The following is a 14,877-nucleotide window of genomic DNA, read 5'->3' as shown; positions in this document are numbered from 1 at the left end:
CGAGATATTCCAAGATTTTTATTTAGTGATTTCTTTGTTTAAACAGTTGAATTACAATTATTTTTATTCGTTGGATGAAATGTGATCATCGGAAAATGTCAAAGAGGATTAATAATATTCGGAACCCGTGTGATGACAATAAACGATTAATCGTCAAACCGAATATTATTTATTCATCGAGAATAAAACCACTGACACGTGCAAAGAAGGAGGAAATTGAAGAGGTGAAAGCAAAATTAAAGGCACAACTACCGGCCCTCACATCTACTGGGGTTCGAAGGTTTATTTAACATAAACTTGATAAATAAATTGACGACTAATTAATTAAGTCTGTTAATTTGACGATAAAGGCAAGGGCTTTCTCGGCGGCCAGACAATTTTGGATCTGCTTTTGTCCCAGATATAAATTATTTAAAATTTCTGGACAAAAATCAACGAAATTCAGAAATTTTTCGATTCTGTTTTATGGAGTTTTTATTGCTCCAGATCTATTTGAGACCCATTTGAGAATTTTTGATGTATTTTTGAAGGTATCGAGTGCCGCATCATGAATCGGTTTTGCTGGAGCTGAAGGAAGCCGGGTTCCTCGAAGCCGAGGCTTATTTCAAAGGACTCTACGAATACGAAGATAAATCAATTAATTTTGGAGGAAAAAGATTGAAAGACCAACGTCACCTCGTCGAGCGATTAAAATATGGGCTAATTAATGCAGAATTAGCCAAGAGAACAGGTAAACGATGAACAATATTGTCGTAATCTATTCCTATTGGATATGGTGTATATAAATCAATATACAATACAGTGGACTTTTTCCAAAATTTTTAATTATAAAAAAATTTTCCTGATTTTTTCAAACACCTAAAATTATTATATTACCCCACTCGTCTTAACGTTCTCCCTTTCCCACACTAATGCCGTAAAGAACTATTTTCGTGTCCTTCTGAATTTATTAACACTTTCCAGATGACAAAGTGAAACAGACACTCGAAATTTTGGAAACTGCGTTGTTCTACCAATCGCTGATGCCCGAGTGGTTTTGGATCGCCGATAAATTATTCCAAACATCTTTGGAGATAGCAGACGACATCGTGGAAGACGATGGAGAAACGCTGAACATTGTGAAGTACATCAGTGGAAGTTTTCTCTTCCAAAAAAGTGAGTTATCAATTTTCGAGTTTAATTGTCGTTTATTGGATTTCGTGGATGAGGTGAGGGATTAAAAGTGTTGTTTATGACCAGTGAAAGATGGAAAAAGGGCTTTCACGCTGTTGGACGAAGCTCGAGTAGCATCTGCAGGAAAACCCTGGACTGCCTCCAAAATATTAAAAATTCAACAACGAAATCTCTTTCAGGAGACGAATCTCATTTTGAATGAAGTGTTGACAGCTCTGGCTGAAGAGTCAAAAGAGGAAGATCCGGACTTAGCGGTGAAGATTCTGACGGATGCGATTGAAAGGGCCCGTGATTGTTAGTTAATTAAATTATATTTTTGCTCTTCACTTCGATTGTACCGACCACCGTTTTGTTGTTAATTTAAAATTTTTTTTTGTCGAATATCCATTATTAATTAATTAATTCATTAACAGCTGGAGACGAGGAGCACCTTTCAAGGGCTTTCTATGAAGCGGGAAAGATGCAGTTGTCTGCGAAGTTCACCCCCGAAGCTCATCAGAGCTTTTTAAACTATTTAGAAATAGTTGAGAGACTCGCAGACGCTAATGGGATCTGCAATGCTTACAAAGGACTCGCGTCTGTTTATAAAGTAAATTGGCGCGGAATTGTTGATAGATTTTTCTTCTTAACGATTTAGGGATTTTTTCAGGTCCTGAAGGACGCAGACCAAGTGAAACGAAATTTGGATTTGTTCAAAGAACACGCGGATGTGGGAGGATTGGCTGAGAGACTTGCAGAAGCTCATTATCATATCGGAGAATTCGATCTCGAAGAGGTGCGTTATGTGCCTTTGGGGGGAATCCCGACAATTATATCGATTATTTTCATGAATCGATAATAAAAATAATCGATAAAAAATAATCGATTAGACATAATCGATAAAAAATAATCGATTCTCGAATATCGAAATTCGATAATTCGAAAATACCGCATCTTCTCCTTTAGTATGATGGAAATAACAGTAACAAATGACAAAAGAGTAATTTACGTTACATTTTTTAAGGGTCGACCAATCTCTGCGACTCAGCATTTGATCATCGCTTTTGAATCGTATAAAAAGCTGGAGATGCTGGATGAAATGGACAGGGCAAGATTCCTGGCTGGAGTATCGAAAGGTAAAAAGGACGTTATTTGGAAAAAATAATTATTTTTCTCAATCTAATAACACTTGATGGTGACCCCAGGAGAAGAGCTGAAGGCAGCATACCTGGAGCTGATGGAAAAATGCCAGGAAAATGATGCAGAAGCTCTGAGAAAAATCCTGGACTGGAGGCTCAGGCGGACACCCTTCTGGACCTCTTGACTTCCTATTTTTCATTTACCTTTAACTTCCTGACAAAATAAATAATTTAAAAAATGATTTGCCGATGTATTCCCATTTAATCTGATAGAATTTAAGTGGATGTATTAAATTAAAACCAAATGATAATTAGAATCATTATTAAACGTGAAGGCGAAGGGCTAGAAAATCCTGTGACATATGAATAAATAAATAAATAAATAAATCAATCAATAAATCAAATTTATTTACCTCTAGTCCGTCTCCAGAGGAATTTAAAAATCGTTCATTTCCCATAAATCGATCTGTAGTCGGTAAAAAAGAAAACTATTTGTTGATTCTGTCCTACCGGCGATTATTCAAATGTAAATAAAATCTCTCGGGATCGAGAATCGCAGCGATTTCAATAGTCAATCGATCACTTTTCGCGTACGTTTCGGCATGAGATTTCGATTTTGAATAATAATAGAACCTTTCTTACCCCATTCGGCCAATGGACCGCCAACACTCTGTAATCCTCAGTCCTTCCAAGATATCCAATCGTAACTCACACAAAACCCTTAAAAAAATATAAAATATAAAAGTGAAACGTTCTGTCTAATAAAAAAATTTGATAAAAAATGACTCGTGAAAGTAATGAATTAATTAGTGATAAGGGACAGACACCTGCGGGAGGTGTTCGTTATGTTACTAGTGAAAAAACATTTGTTGAATTAAAAAAAATTGCCGGACCGCTGGGTCTATTGACAGCTTTAATGGTCTATACTGCTCTTGGTGGTCTGGTATTATAAAAACTCAAAAAAATCCATTCAAAAGAATTTTAAAAACTAAATAAAGAGAACAAACAGCAGAACATAATTATTCTTATTAATTATAGAGAGAATAATTGAGAATAACACCAAAGATTGGCAAAAAATTAAATTATTCGACGATTATAATTATGAATATAATTATTATTATGTCTATAATCGCTAATAATAATTTTTAATAATTATAATCACCATTGCCAGACGCTTCATTTATTTATTTACGTTTCGTAGAATGTTTTTTTAATTAAGAAGGAGATAAAGATCATTTCGGAGAATAAAATTTTGGGTGTGATAAACATGCGATGTGAGGGCGTTTATAAAGTTAAATAATCGTGGGCGAGAATTAGTGTTTCCAGCTGGAATCGACAACCGGAATTTACTTTTCAAAGCTGGCTTTGTTCCAAAATTATCAGTTGGATCGTTCGAACAAGTGTTGAGAGTCAGGAATCAAACGAGGGAAATGAAGAATTTAAAAACGACGAGATATTTCAAATCGTCAATTGACTATTTGAACGGAAATAATTTTTTGTGAGAATTAGACCTCCAGAGGGTGGAGGGTGGGACGATATGACATTTAGGTGGTTTCTAGGTCAAGTTTTGTAATGAAAATAGGACTTGGAAGTCTAATTTTTGGGGTGAAACTACCCCTCGTCCTACGGTTAGCCCTCTGGAAGCCCAATTTTTATCGAATTTTTTTCCGGGCCCTTCTCAAAGCCCTTGGGATGAAAATTAATTTTTTCAGATCTTCCAACAGTTGGAACTACCCTCGGAAATTTTCAACTCAGCGAGAGTGAAAGTTGATCTTACGATCAAGAGGACTAGATTAGTCGAACAGATTTTAAGTGACAAGGACTCGATTAATCTCGAGCATTTGGTAATTGATGACTGGAGTCGATTATAAAAAAATTAATAAATTAGATGACGTTAGAAACAGTTCAGCTGTCATAATAAACCGAAAATTCCTTTGGCTGTCAGAACATCATTGGTTTTTGTAAAATTACTGTCGTGTGGGTTAAATTTTCGACATTTTCTGATGAAATTTACTTCACAGTCGCCTGACGATTCCCTTTAAGAAGTTCCCCGGAATCTTTTCCGATCAAATGTCGTCCAATTAATTCATCTAAATTACAGATTAAATCCGAATTACGGTCTTACGAAGGCGCCATACGAAGAGCAGCTCAGGAAGGTTTTCTGATCAGTTCCATCACTGATATTGGATCCCCTGAAGATTTGCAGGATGAAGACGTCAGGGAGGTGTCGTCTGTGGTAACAGAACGGTGGAGTATCCTTCAGGCGATTTTCTTCGCCAGTACTGTGCTGACAACAATTGGTACGATTATCTAAAATTATAAAAATGTTTTTAAAATCATAAACCAAGAAAAACGCGAAAAACGAAAAAATCGATTTTCGATTTTTTCCAGAAAAATCTCGACCCAGAAAAAAATCGAAAACTCCAACACATGTCGCGGCCGCATTAGCCCTTTCCCTCCCCAGTAGTCCGCCAACATTAAACCACACACCTCTCGGCCTCGTACAAACGTGTCATTTCAGGATATGGGAATGTCGTCCCTTCAACCGAGTGGGGTCGAGTCTTCTGCATCTTCTACGCTTTTATCGGGATCCCATTGACCTTGACCGCCATTGCTGCCTGGGGTAAACTCTTCGCCGAAGCAGTGAACAACATTGCTGACAAATTGGGAAGGAAATTACCGGCTTTCCTGACCCGTTTGATCCCCAGTAACAACACGGGTCGCAGGTCCTTAGGTAAACGTATGACCTCTCGTTAATTAATGAACGATAATCACTGGTGAACGATTATTGATCTTCAGGGGCACTCGCTGCGATCGTTCTTCTCTTTGTTTATTTATCCTGCGGGGCAGCGATGTTCGTGATATGGGAAGACGACTGGAATTTTTTCGACGGTTTCTACTTCTGGTTCGTTACAATGACGACAATCGGCTTCGGAGATCTGGTACCAAGTAAATGATTTATAAATAAACAGATGAAAATTTAGTAAAAATTACTCGAGTAATTACTTGGTGATTATCGAACCGAGTTAGTCACTGCCTTGATGAGATTTCGAGTGGATTTTGATTCAGATCTTCGCGGATTGAAATCGAATTTGAAGGAAGTCAACGAGTAATTAAATATCTTAATTAATTATATCAATTAAATATATTAATTCAATATATTAATTGAACATATCAATTCATTATATGAATTCAATATATCAATTTAATATATTAATTCAATATATCAATGAAATATATCAATTTAATATATTAATTCAGTATATCAATTAAATATATCAATTAACGTTCGAGTGAAATTTTTTCTTTTCCCATTTGTTTTTTTTTTAGAAAAACCCAAGTACATGCTCCTGTGCTCTCTGTACATACTCGTGGGCTTAGCTCTCACAGGAACTATAATTGAACTCGTCAGAATGCAATACAACCAATCGTGGCAGCGTCTCCAAGCATTGCGAGGACCCCTGGTGGAGGCACTGAAAAAATTGGGGGAACAAGCTGGTGGAGATGTGTCTGCATTACAACTGGATTTGAAAAAAATATTGGCTGTTGCATCGCTGCCAAAATTCAGAAGACCTAATGACAGCGAAAGGGCACATGCGGAGTGGGAAGAAGCTGTTCAGGCGGTCCTCAAGGAAATTGAAGCATCGACTTCTCAGAATGAAAATAAAAAAATCGTGCGAATTATCATTTATGAATCCAGTGTATGAAATTACGTGAAAATGACCGAAATCATAAAGCAAAAATTTCCAGTTAATAACTCATTAAAAAAAATAATTATCTGTAGCAATTTCATCTATTAAACGAATTTTTTTAATATCAATTTGATCTCAGATTTGACTCCAACAATTTGTAAAAATTAATTAAAAATTAATATGTGATGAGAAATCATGATTTTCAACCCTTCAACTGAACCTGAATTGTACGCAATGAATTGTAGATTAACATCTGAATAAATTTTCCACTGTCTTTAAATTATCGTACATCAATTCCTTTTATTTCCATTTCAGTCGTCACATCTAGATTACTTTAATTTTATTCAATACAAATAATGTTTTTCAAACCGTGGACGAAGTCGACTCTCTTCCTCGAGTCATTCAATTTCACTGCAACTATCGTGTGCCTGAAAATCGCTGTAACAAATGCCAGTTGAACATGAAAATAGCTCGATAACCGAGCGATGAGATTTTCCAAAAAATATAACCTGGACGATGTAAACAGTAGCATCGTGAGTTTTTTTAGTTGACTCAACCTAGTTATCAATGACAATAAAAGTGATATTTACAGATGCAGTTGGCTGAACCGAGGTATAAAAATTACTCTGCACATTTGACGTCATCCAGATTAGTCTAACTTTAGAGTATCTTGGACTCTGCGTTTCTCGGGTATTTCTACAGCAATTTTTATTACAGCTAAACGTAAATGGAAGATAAAAGTGGTGATGGAGAACAACCAGCTTCGAAATTTGTTGACATCGCCTATCGCGTTAGTATTTTATTATTTAAACTATGAATAAATTAAAATTTATCCTCGTCGTACTCTGACTCTGGCTCTCAGATTGAATTCAAAATGTCTGAAGGTCAAAAATGTACATTCTAATGACAATGGATCAACAAAAATGCAAAACTACAATTAATTAAATCAATTAATTTCCACAATCCTCAAGAATTAAAAATAATTTGACTTTAAATTTATTTCCCAGATTTGCAAACGATCATTTAGTGATTCGTCAATTAATTTAGGAGGACCCGCAGGATAAACTTGATAACAGGATCTGCAATTGTATTTTTCCAGCAATCGACGGTGATAGCCGGCAGTAATGACCCACCGTCAACGGAAAAACCCACCGAGGACTCAAATTTTGTATTTCCCACACGTTTAAAAAATAATCCCATAGTTTCCGGTTTGACGTCGAAGGTATCAGGGGCCTATGACTCGTTGAAGAAATCAAATGCCAGAGTTGAGTCCATCCTGACCTTCACGGAGGAGCATTTACAGGAAGGGGTGAAAATAATTAGTCCAGTAACAAATACCATCGGCAATGCTCTTGGAGAGCCCCTAAAAACCATCGATTCCGCACTCTGTGATAGTATTGATTACCTGGAGGAAAAAGTACCGCAGTTGAAGGACTCAACAGTCCAGTACTCAAATTCAATCGTGGAAACTGTACGAGGAAAATTGGGAAATGTTGTTAAATCCGATGAAACATCTGAATCGAGAGAACCTCCAAAAGAATAATCGATGGATTATTTTTGTAGAATTTTGTAAATTGTAAAGCCATGATTTTAATAAATTAGAAACTGATTGACTCCTTTCTGCATATTTTCAATTAAATAAATAGCATTTTCCATTAAATAAATACCATTTTCCATTAAATAAATAGATTGTTCTGCTCCAACTCTCATTAAATATCACCAAATAATGTATAACAATAATTATCCATCTGGAAGGGCGATTTAATTATTACCGAGAGATAATGATTACTGGTGGGATTATCTAGCAGGTAATTGTGCCATTTGACAAAAAAGTATTAGAAAAATGGCAGGATAAAGGGAAATTATACAGAGGAAAGTTCAGGAAGTGCTAAATACCTGGTCTCAATATTAGGGTTCGTCTGGCCACTAATGACCCTCGACGCCTCATTATTTTATGGTTATCTGGCTAGACTGGGGACTGGAGTTGCACATTCAGCAGATTTATGTAATCGGGAAATTCCCAGGATTTCGTTAATGAGGACAGGGAACGTGATAATTCACTTAGACATATCCCAACAATTGAATGACCTCGAAAAACCGGTTACACATCTTCTATTCAAAGTTGCAGGTAATCGGAAGCCTCCAGGCACATGTCCACATGACAACAAACTCCCTCAGGTGTGAACTTGTTCCAAAATTGACAAAAACAATGGAAGAGCCTTTACTGGACGAGTTTGTTCGTTGTGAAGGTCAGGGAGGCGAGAGTTGAACACATATTTCCACGATTTAGCCACTATCACGACTTAATATCTTGTCAGAGCACAAAATTGGACGATTTGGACGTGATTTTTAGGCATTTTCTTTGTCTCTCTGTCAACTTCAGGGGTGTGATCCCCACCATCACGAACACCACACACACAAGCAGAGTATAGGGAAAATGGCTGACGCTTATGCAGCGACCCTTAATGTTTGGTGAAAGTGGGGGCCCTGAAGCTTTCAACAAACAGCCCACGTCCAGTCCAGTACCTCCCAATGCTTGGTATCGATAACAGGGCATTCGATAATAATCGAACTCTCCCATATTCTCCTCTATTGCCGCCAATTTACTGTGAGTCGAGGTGGCCTCGAAGGGCACTATTTGTTTTGCTGTAGCGTCACAAAAAAACGAACGCAACATCCAATTCTCCATGTATTTCGCAACATCGGTAATTAGTTTATTCATTAATCCATGGTACAATACAATAGTTGATATCAGAAAGTAACCAGCGATGCCGAAGGAAGAGTGTTTTATTTGTGCAACCGATGAGGGATTACTCCTGGATGTTTTGGCTCAGGGAAAAGATATTCGTGATGTTATCCAGAATTATTTATCTCTGGAGGTGAGTAAATATGAATCAGGAAAAATGTCTTAAAGTGAACAAAAGGATTTGTTGTTCCCAATTTGTAGTCGGGTTTTGTAACCACAATTTACGGTGTGGGAACTCGGTTCGGAATTGAGGTTATGTTCACCCAAAATGCCACAAACAAATCACTGATTTGGAGCACCCTGAGACGCAACGAAAGAAACTGTGGGATTGAGAGAAATTATAAATAATTTACTTTTTGTGTTGCATAAGTGTAAAATAATTACATATCTTGAAAACATTTTTTTATTGCAATTATCGTTTATCGGCCATTTTGTGTTTATTTCGGTGGAAAGTCACTTCATTTCAACGTGATTTTTAGTTTATATTTTTCTGGATTTTGTGATCAAACAAACATAAAGACAATACCAAAAGTTTAAGGGGAAAAAAATCTGTTGGGAGACGTAGAATGGACCACCAATTGGGAAGAATATGATCATAAAATAAAAAACAATTTTTTTTTCTGTAAATTTCTGTCAATAGAAAAATGAAAAAAAATACTGTACTCGATGAAGTTGAATAATGTCTCATGCTTTGGCTTTAGGTACAAAAAAGGAAAGCTCCAGCCAGCAGGATATGTTACAAATGCGCCTACGAGTTGACTGAGTGCAATAAATTTATTGGAAAATTTAATCAAGTACATGATAATCAAAGCAATAAGAAATCACCGCAACGAAGGGGCCACTGTAACCTATGCTCGGAGCCAGGAAAGAAGGGATTTATCTACGACCTCCAGAACGAGGCTCTCAACAATGTTTTCATCCAAATTCAGGATTTATTCGGCCGCGATCTCTCCTCGACGAGCAGATCATTCTTAGTGTGTTTATACTGTCGATACCACCTGGATGTCCTGTCAGACCTGAAGAAAGTCGCTAAGCATAAATCCCCCGGTGGCGATACATTCTCGGGTGTCCAGAAGGTGAGTGTGAACGTCATCAGACGAAAAACAACTTCCGTTCCCCTGCCAATAGTCACAAATTCCACCTCACCAACACGATCGACCCGGAGGACGTCTCAACTCAATCGTTCATCCTCCCCAACGGAACGACAATGTGACAAATGTGCGGTGAAAATTGACAATGGAATTGACATGTACAGATTCCACACGACGGGTGAAAAACTCTGCAAAGATTGTTGGATATCAATGGATCCAGCTAAACAATCGAAGGGACGACAGCGAAATACACCAGTGCAATCAAACACAAAACTTTGTACAGTTGTTCTCAAGGACGTCCTGACAAATCCACCGGAGGGAAAAAATCAGAGTGAAATAAATTCCCTAAATTCATCGAAGGCTGGGGCAGTCAGAACAAGAAACGCTGTCTACATTATTTCGGATGATTCTGATGACGGTCGAGCAGTTAAAAAATTACCAAAAAGATCGAGCAGTGAGAATGACACACAATCAACGAAGAAACCAAAACGCGATGAATTTATTTCCCAAAGACAGACTAGAGCATCGAGTGTTATGAATAGTGTTGTTAGTTCATCAAGAAACGTCTCCAAGTCACTACCAAAACGCAGACATTCAGACTGTTTCGAAGTCCCAGACACAATGCCTAAACGACAGAGAGGTCGACCCCGAAGATTCACGAGTTACCTACAGGAGGAAGAGGTTGATGACAAAAAAGCGACTAAAACACCAGCGAAAGTGAAGGCAGTGGTGACGCCTACATCCAAGACATCCAAGAAGCCGAGTCCACCGAAGAGCGTCTCATCGAATGAAGAAGTATCAAAGAAGACACCCGAGAAAAATTCATCTCAGGAAAATGAGATAACAAAAGCTGAGGAATGGGTCAGAAGATCAACGAGAGTCAGGAAGTCACCAAAACACTGGTCGGAGACGTCTGAGTCTCCAGGAGTATCTGAAGAGGATAATGAAACTGTTGAAGGGGACATTGAGAGCGGTAAACCATTGACGAGGAATTCTAAAGTGAAGGGATCCACGAGTAGATCAAAGAACTCTCAGAAGGAAGTTGAGGCTGTTGATGAGGTGACAACTCCAGAGAATGACAAGAGCATCATCGGTGATGGGGAGAATCAGTCGTACACTTGCACAATTTGCTGTTGTGAATTTGAGAATAAAATCGAAGGTATGACACACGAGTTGAATCACTCGAAGAAACTTGGAGTTGTATTGGAGAAGGTGGTGGTGTCTGGGGCTGTTGATGATGGAAATAAAGAGGTGGATAATGAGGAGAGCATTTCAGCTGAAGTTGAGGAGAGGAAAACTGGGGAAGATTCATTGGAAGCTGTTGAGGTGTCAGAGGTGACTGAAGATGCTGGCACATCTCAAAAAGACGATAAATCGCATGACAATAATGAAGAGACGAAGGAGGATGAAATTGTTGAGGTACCTGGGGAGTCTGGAGACAGTGAAAAGCCAACGGAAGCAGAAAAGGTCCCGGAAGGTGATGGAGAAAGTGCAGAGGGTAAGAATTCTGAAGGAGGCGAGACTGAGTCTGATAAATTACCTGGAGTTGATGAATCCAATGGAAGTGATGGAGCATCAAGACCTGAAGTCGAGGAGACGAAAAATGATTCTGGGGATGATGGAAAAGCTGACGTTGATGATGCAGGTGAAGGCGAGAAGGAGAATGCAGATGAAGAATCTCTGGTGATTGAAAAAGAAGTTGTTTCCGAGGATAAAACCGGGGAAAGTGAATTGCAAAAGATCGAGAATGGAGATCAGGAGGGAGAGGCAGAGGTTCAGTCTGTGGTGGCCTCTGAGGAGACAAATGAAGATCCTCAGAGGGAGGACGTGCTTCCTTTGACGAATGGAAAGAATGAAGATCCACCAGCTGAGGGTGATCATGAAGGTGAGGAAAAGACAATGGAGAAGGTGTCCCAGAGTGACGAGTCACCAGTTGATGAGAATGCAAAGAGTAAAGATCCCAGTGAAGGTGGAGATGAGGAGAAAATTGATGATGAAGAGGCAGCAGGAGAAAGCATGGAGCAACCTCAGAAGGTTGGAGTTGTAGAAAAAAATGATGAGGACGAGAGGGAGGAGGAAAGGGCGACGAGTCCTCCAGGTCAAGAGGATGTCGTCAATGGGGAGGAGGAGAATGATGCGACGACAGAAGATAGTAAATCGAAAGGGGGAGAAATAGCCAGCACTGATGGGGTGGATAGTGATGATAATAATAAGGAAAAAGAGAATGTTAACGAGGTGACGTGCACTCCTGATGGGGAAAGGGTTGAAGAGGCAGGAGATTATCCTGGAGATGCTGGTGATGCGGAGCCTTTCGCGGAAATTGGGAATAAACAATTGGTTGATGTTGATGTTGATGCTGATGAGGCCAGTATGGATGCGATTGAAAGGCAAATGGAGAGTATCGTTGGAAAAGATGTGACGGGGGGAACTAATGGAGCTCCTCCAGAGGAACAGAAAGTGTCATAATTTCGTATTACAATTGATATGTCGTGCTATACTGTGGACAAAACATGATGCACAATACCTTTTTTACGTGGATGTTTGTGGAGAAAAAAAAATGAGACTTGTCGATGAATTGTTGGATGATTTCATTTGTTTTGTATGCACCAGGGAATTAATTTTTAGTTAAAAAATTAATTCTGAAGGAATTGGTAATTTTTGGGGTTGGATTGCGTAAATTTTGGAGTGGGAGATTATTGGATGAAGTTTAGAAAAATTAGTTGTGAATGGTGAGGAGTTATTTGTCGAGTGGAAGTCACATTGTTTGGTGTCCTCAACAATTAGGGGATAATTAGTCAATATTAGTTCGAGGCCGGAAATTTCTACCTGTTTCATTGGGATCTTTGGGGATCTTTCTATTGCAAAAATTAACAAGGGGGCGTTACATTAATTGGGGGGGGGGGATAGGGAAGAATTTGTATTTTTTTTCGAATTTTGTATTTCATTCTGCCGAGAAAAATTAAAAATATTTAATTGTAGAATAAAAAATACGTCATTTTTGGAAAGTCTTTGGCTGAAACAAATAGAGTTAATAATCGATTCACAGGTAAATTATTATTAAGGAAAATCAGGGGAGTGGGGATTAACTAATGTTAACTTAAACCTCTTTTTTTTGTTCAACCGTTCACTGTATAACTCGCAAAAAACATAATTTTGATAGATATTTTGATTAATAACGCATGAACCGTAGGGCCATGACTAATGAATTTGAAGTCATGTATTTAGGGAACATCCACAAGACGATCAATCGCGTATTGAGATTCTTAGACGATTGTTAATCCTCGTCATTCCTCGTTGATAAGTATCTCCTAAATATTTGTACAAATGACAATTTTAATTTTCTTTGTTTTCACAAATCGGTGGGGACACCCGAGCTGAGGCTTTCGTAGTAAATTTCAAAATTACTGAAAGAATATTCTCTAAACAATTAGACTCTATGTACCATGTCCTTAACTCCATGTACTTCCTGAGGAAGTTCCGCAGACAATATTTTTATAACAATCCAAAGGACAAAAATTGAAATCGAATGAACCTCATTTCCAAATTATTCCTTTGTTCAAATGCATTCGAATGAGTGTAAATAGTGCGAAAGAAGTACAGAAAAGTTGTGTGCACAAACGATGTAAAAATACCCAATTTTGACGTAGAATAATTTTTTTGATTGATCCACTCGACAACAAAATCCTTCATTTATGTTTCTTGAATGCATTTCGAGTTGAAGAAACATTAAATTGTAAACCTATTTTATACAAAAAGTCGGATCAACCCTTCGACCGGGGGGAGTACATCGGAAAAACAATTCTAAACAAAAAAAACTCGATTGATCCAAGTGGTTTATTGATTTAATTAATCGCAAAAAATGCTGTTGTGAGTCTCGTAAACCAAATGAATATTTTATTCAATTGAGCAAATTTTTGTAACAAAATATTTTATATCGTGATGTTGATATATTGAGAAATCGCCAATATTTCTCAAAAAATATATTCGATAACACGAAAATTCAATTTAATTGTGTTAAAAAAACACAAAAACAAAAAAATGTAATAATTTTTCACTCGAAAAAATTCACATTGAAGCGATATTTGTGTCTTACAAATAACACTTCATTTAGCGACAATTCAAATCTATCAATGACTTGAAACAATCACTGAAATTTTTATTGTTTAGAATTTTTTTCGTTGTACGTCGACTCCCACAAAAATTAATCTCCAAAATTGAAGATTAAAAAATATTGCTTTCGGTTGAAATGACTTATCGTACCTCATTTAGGGCCACGAAGCCGACAATCTCATTAATTTAACCTTCTACATGTGTGAGGGCAATGAATAATTGATTATTATAAACATGTCACAAATTTCTACAGAAGATAGACGTATGTGAGTTACTCGATAGTTGCACGCTTTTTATATTACGAATTTGTTTTTTTTTCACCACACGAATTTCCAAAGTTTTGAGAGAAAGAAGCGAGTGTTGTTTGACTATAGATTGGACTTAAGATTACACATGAATGAAATAAAGATATTAATTGAATTACGAATAATGTAAAAATATGGAATATAAATCCCTGAATAAATGTAATTTAAACTCTTCAAAGTGTTTTTAAAATTTGATTTGTATTCACAACAAGTTATGCTGCATTATTTATAATTATTGAAAACTATTGCATTAAATTAAATTTTTTAAATTTACATTTTGCAATTTATAAAATGGACGTAGTCTTGTTGGACTAATGAGTTCACTATTTTTATAATTAAGAAATATTCAGAGTTAAATTCCACAGGGATTTTTTACCTGTCGTTCAAGAGATCGTTTTATGACACCTGTGGGGATTCCCCGAATATTGTGGTTCCATTCTTAGCAGCAGTGGCTAATGAGAATTGCTCGATTGCGACTAATGACCAGTTCCCATCATTAAGTAGTAAGGATTACCCATTCATAGCAGGTCCCCCAGTTGGTACTGGTTTATGGGTCTAAGTCCCATTGACATGGACTGGTCCAGCTTTACTTATCCCTTCAAATGTAAATATGTCTAGAAGTTTCTACTGGTGGCAATCATA

The 14,877-nt window shown here is 37.4% G+C and overlaps 4 protein-coding genes and 1 long non-coding RNA gene across 11 annotated transcripts; 4 read left to right on the top strand and 1 right to left on the bottom strand.

The window, feature by feature from the left end:
• Window positions 1-74: 74 nt before the first annotated feature.
• On the top strand, window positions 75-2,678 carry LOC135170856 (uncharacterized). 2 transcript variants are annotated; one of them, XM_064136955.1, is made up of 8 exons: window positions 75-280; window positions 531-730; window positions 964-1,155; window positions 1,240-1,467; window positions 1,587-1,762; window positions 1,823-1,948; window positions 2,177-2,288; window positions 2,358-2,678. In XM_064136955.1, the coding sequence occupies exons 1-8, from the start codon at window positions 75-77 to the stop codon at window positions 2,474-2,476; spliced, it is 1,359 nt and encodes a 452-aa protein (XP_063993025.1). In that variant the 3' UTR covers window positions 2,477-2,678. The 2 variants fall into 2 exon arrangements, with proteins under 2 accessions (XP_063993025.1, XP_063993023.1); XM_064136953.1 differs by having other exon boundaries at window positions 1,811-1,948.
• LOC135170873 (uncharacterized) lies at window positions 2,546-5,530 on the bottom strand. The gene is made up of 5 exons (XR_010300448.1): window positions 5,298-5,530; window positions 4,782-5,230; window positions 4,417-4,601; window positions 2,934-3,011; window positions 2,546-2,644 (listed from the first exon to the last, which is right to left on the bottom strand). It is a non-coding gene; the product is annotated as an uncharacterized LOC135170873 (long non-coding RNA).
• Window positions 2,790-6,015, top strand: LOC135170859 (TWiK family of potassium channels protein 9-like). 5 transcript variants are annotated; one of them, XM_064136991.1, is made up of 6 exons: window positions 2,791-3,210; window positions 4,004-4,135; window positions 4,393-4,591; window positions 4,813-5,025; window positions 5,091-5,240; window positions 5,622-6,015. In XM_064136991.1, the coding sequence occupies exons 1-6, from the start codon at window positions 3,073-3,075 to the stop codon at window positions 5,996-5,998; spliced, it is 1,209 nt and encodes a 402-aa protein (XP_063993061.1). In that variant the 5' UTR covers window positions 2,791-3,072; the 3' UTR covers window positions 5,999-6,015. The 5 variants fall into 5 exon arrangements, with proteins under 5 accessions (XP_063993062.1, XP_063993061.1, XP_063993060.1 ...); XM_064136990.1 differs by having other exon boundaries at window positions 2,791-3,234; XM_064136993.1 differs by having other exon boundaries at window positions 2,792-2,963.
• A 361-nt stretch (window positions 6,016-6,376) lies between these two features.
• On the top strand, window positions 6,377-7,599 carry LOC135170868 (uncharacterized). 2 transcript variants are annotated; one of them, XM_064137012.1, is made up of 4 exons: window positions 6,377-6,516; window positions 6,576-6,595; window positions 6,701-6,773; window positions 7,083-7,599. In XM_064137012.1, exons 3-4 carry the CDS (start codon window positions 6,711-6,713, stop codon window positions 7,524-7,526), a joined length of 507 nt encoding a protein of 168 aa, XP_063993082.1. In that variant the 5' UTR covers window positions 6,377-6,516; window positions 6,576-6,595; window positions 6,701-6,710; the 3' UTR covers window positions 7,527-7,599. The 2 variants fall into 2 exon arrangements, with proteins under 2 accessions (XP_063993082.1, XP_063993083.1); XM_064137013.1 differs by having other exon boundaries at window positions 6,443-6,595.
• A 995-nt stretch (window positions 7,600-8,594) lies between these two features.
• LOC135170840 (E3 ubiquitin-protein ligase RBBP6-like) lies at window positions 8,595-14,413 on the top strand. Its single transcript, XM_064136914.1, has 2 exons — window positions 8,595-8,862; window positions 9,431-14,413. The coding sequence occupies exons 1-2, from the start codon at window positions 8,752-8,754 to the stop codon at window positions 12,284-12,286; spliced, it is 2,967 nt and encodes a 988-aa protein (XP_063992984.1). The 5' UTR covers window positions 8,595-8,751; the 3' UTR covers window positions 12,287-14,413.
• Window positions 14,414-14,877: the final 464 nt, after the last annotated feature.

This window comes from Diachasmimorpha longicaudata, chromosome 18 (assembly GCF_034640455.1).
Source record: "Diachasmimorpha longicaudata isolate KC_UGA_2023 chromosome 18, iyDiaLong2, whole genome shotgun sequence".
NCBI lineage: Eukaryota > Metazoa > Arthropoda > Insecta > Hymenoptera > Braconidae > Diachasmimorpha > Diachasmimorpha longicaudata.
The sequence above is the reverse complement of the archived record's forward strand: the minus strand, read 5'-3'. Positions and strand labels throughout refer to the sequence as shown.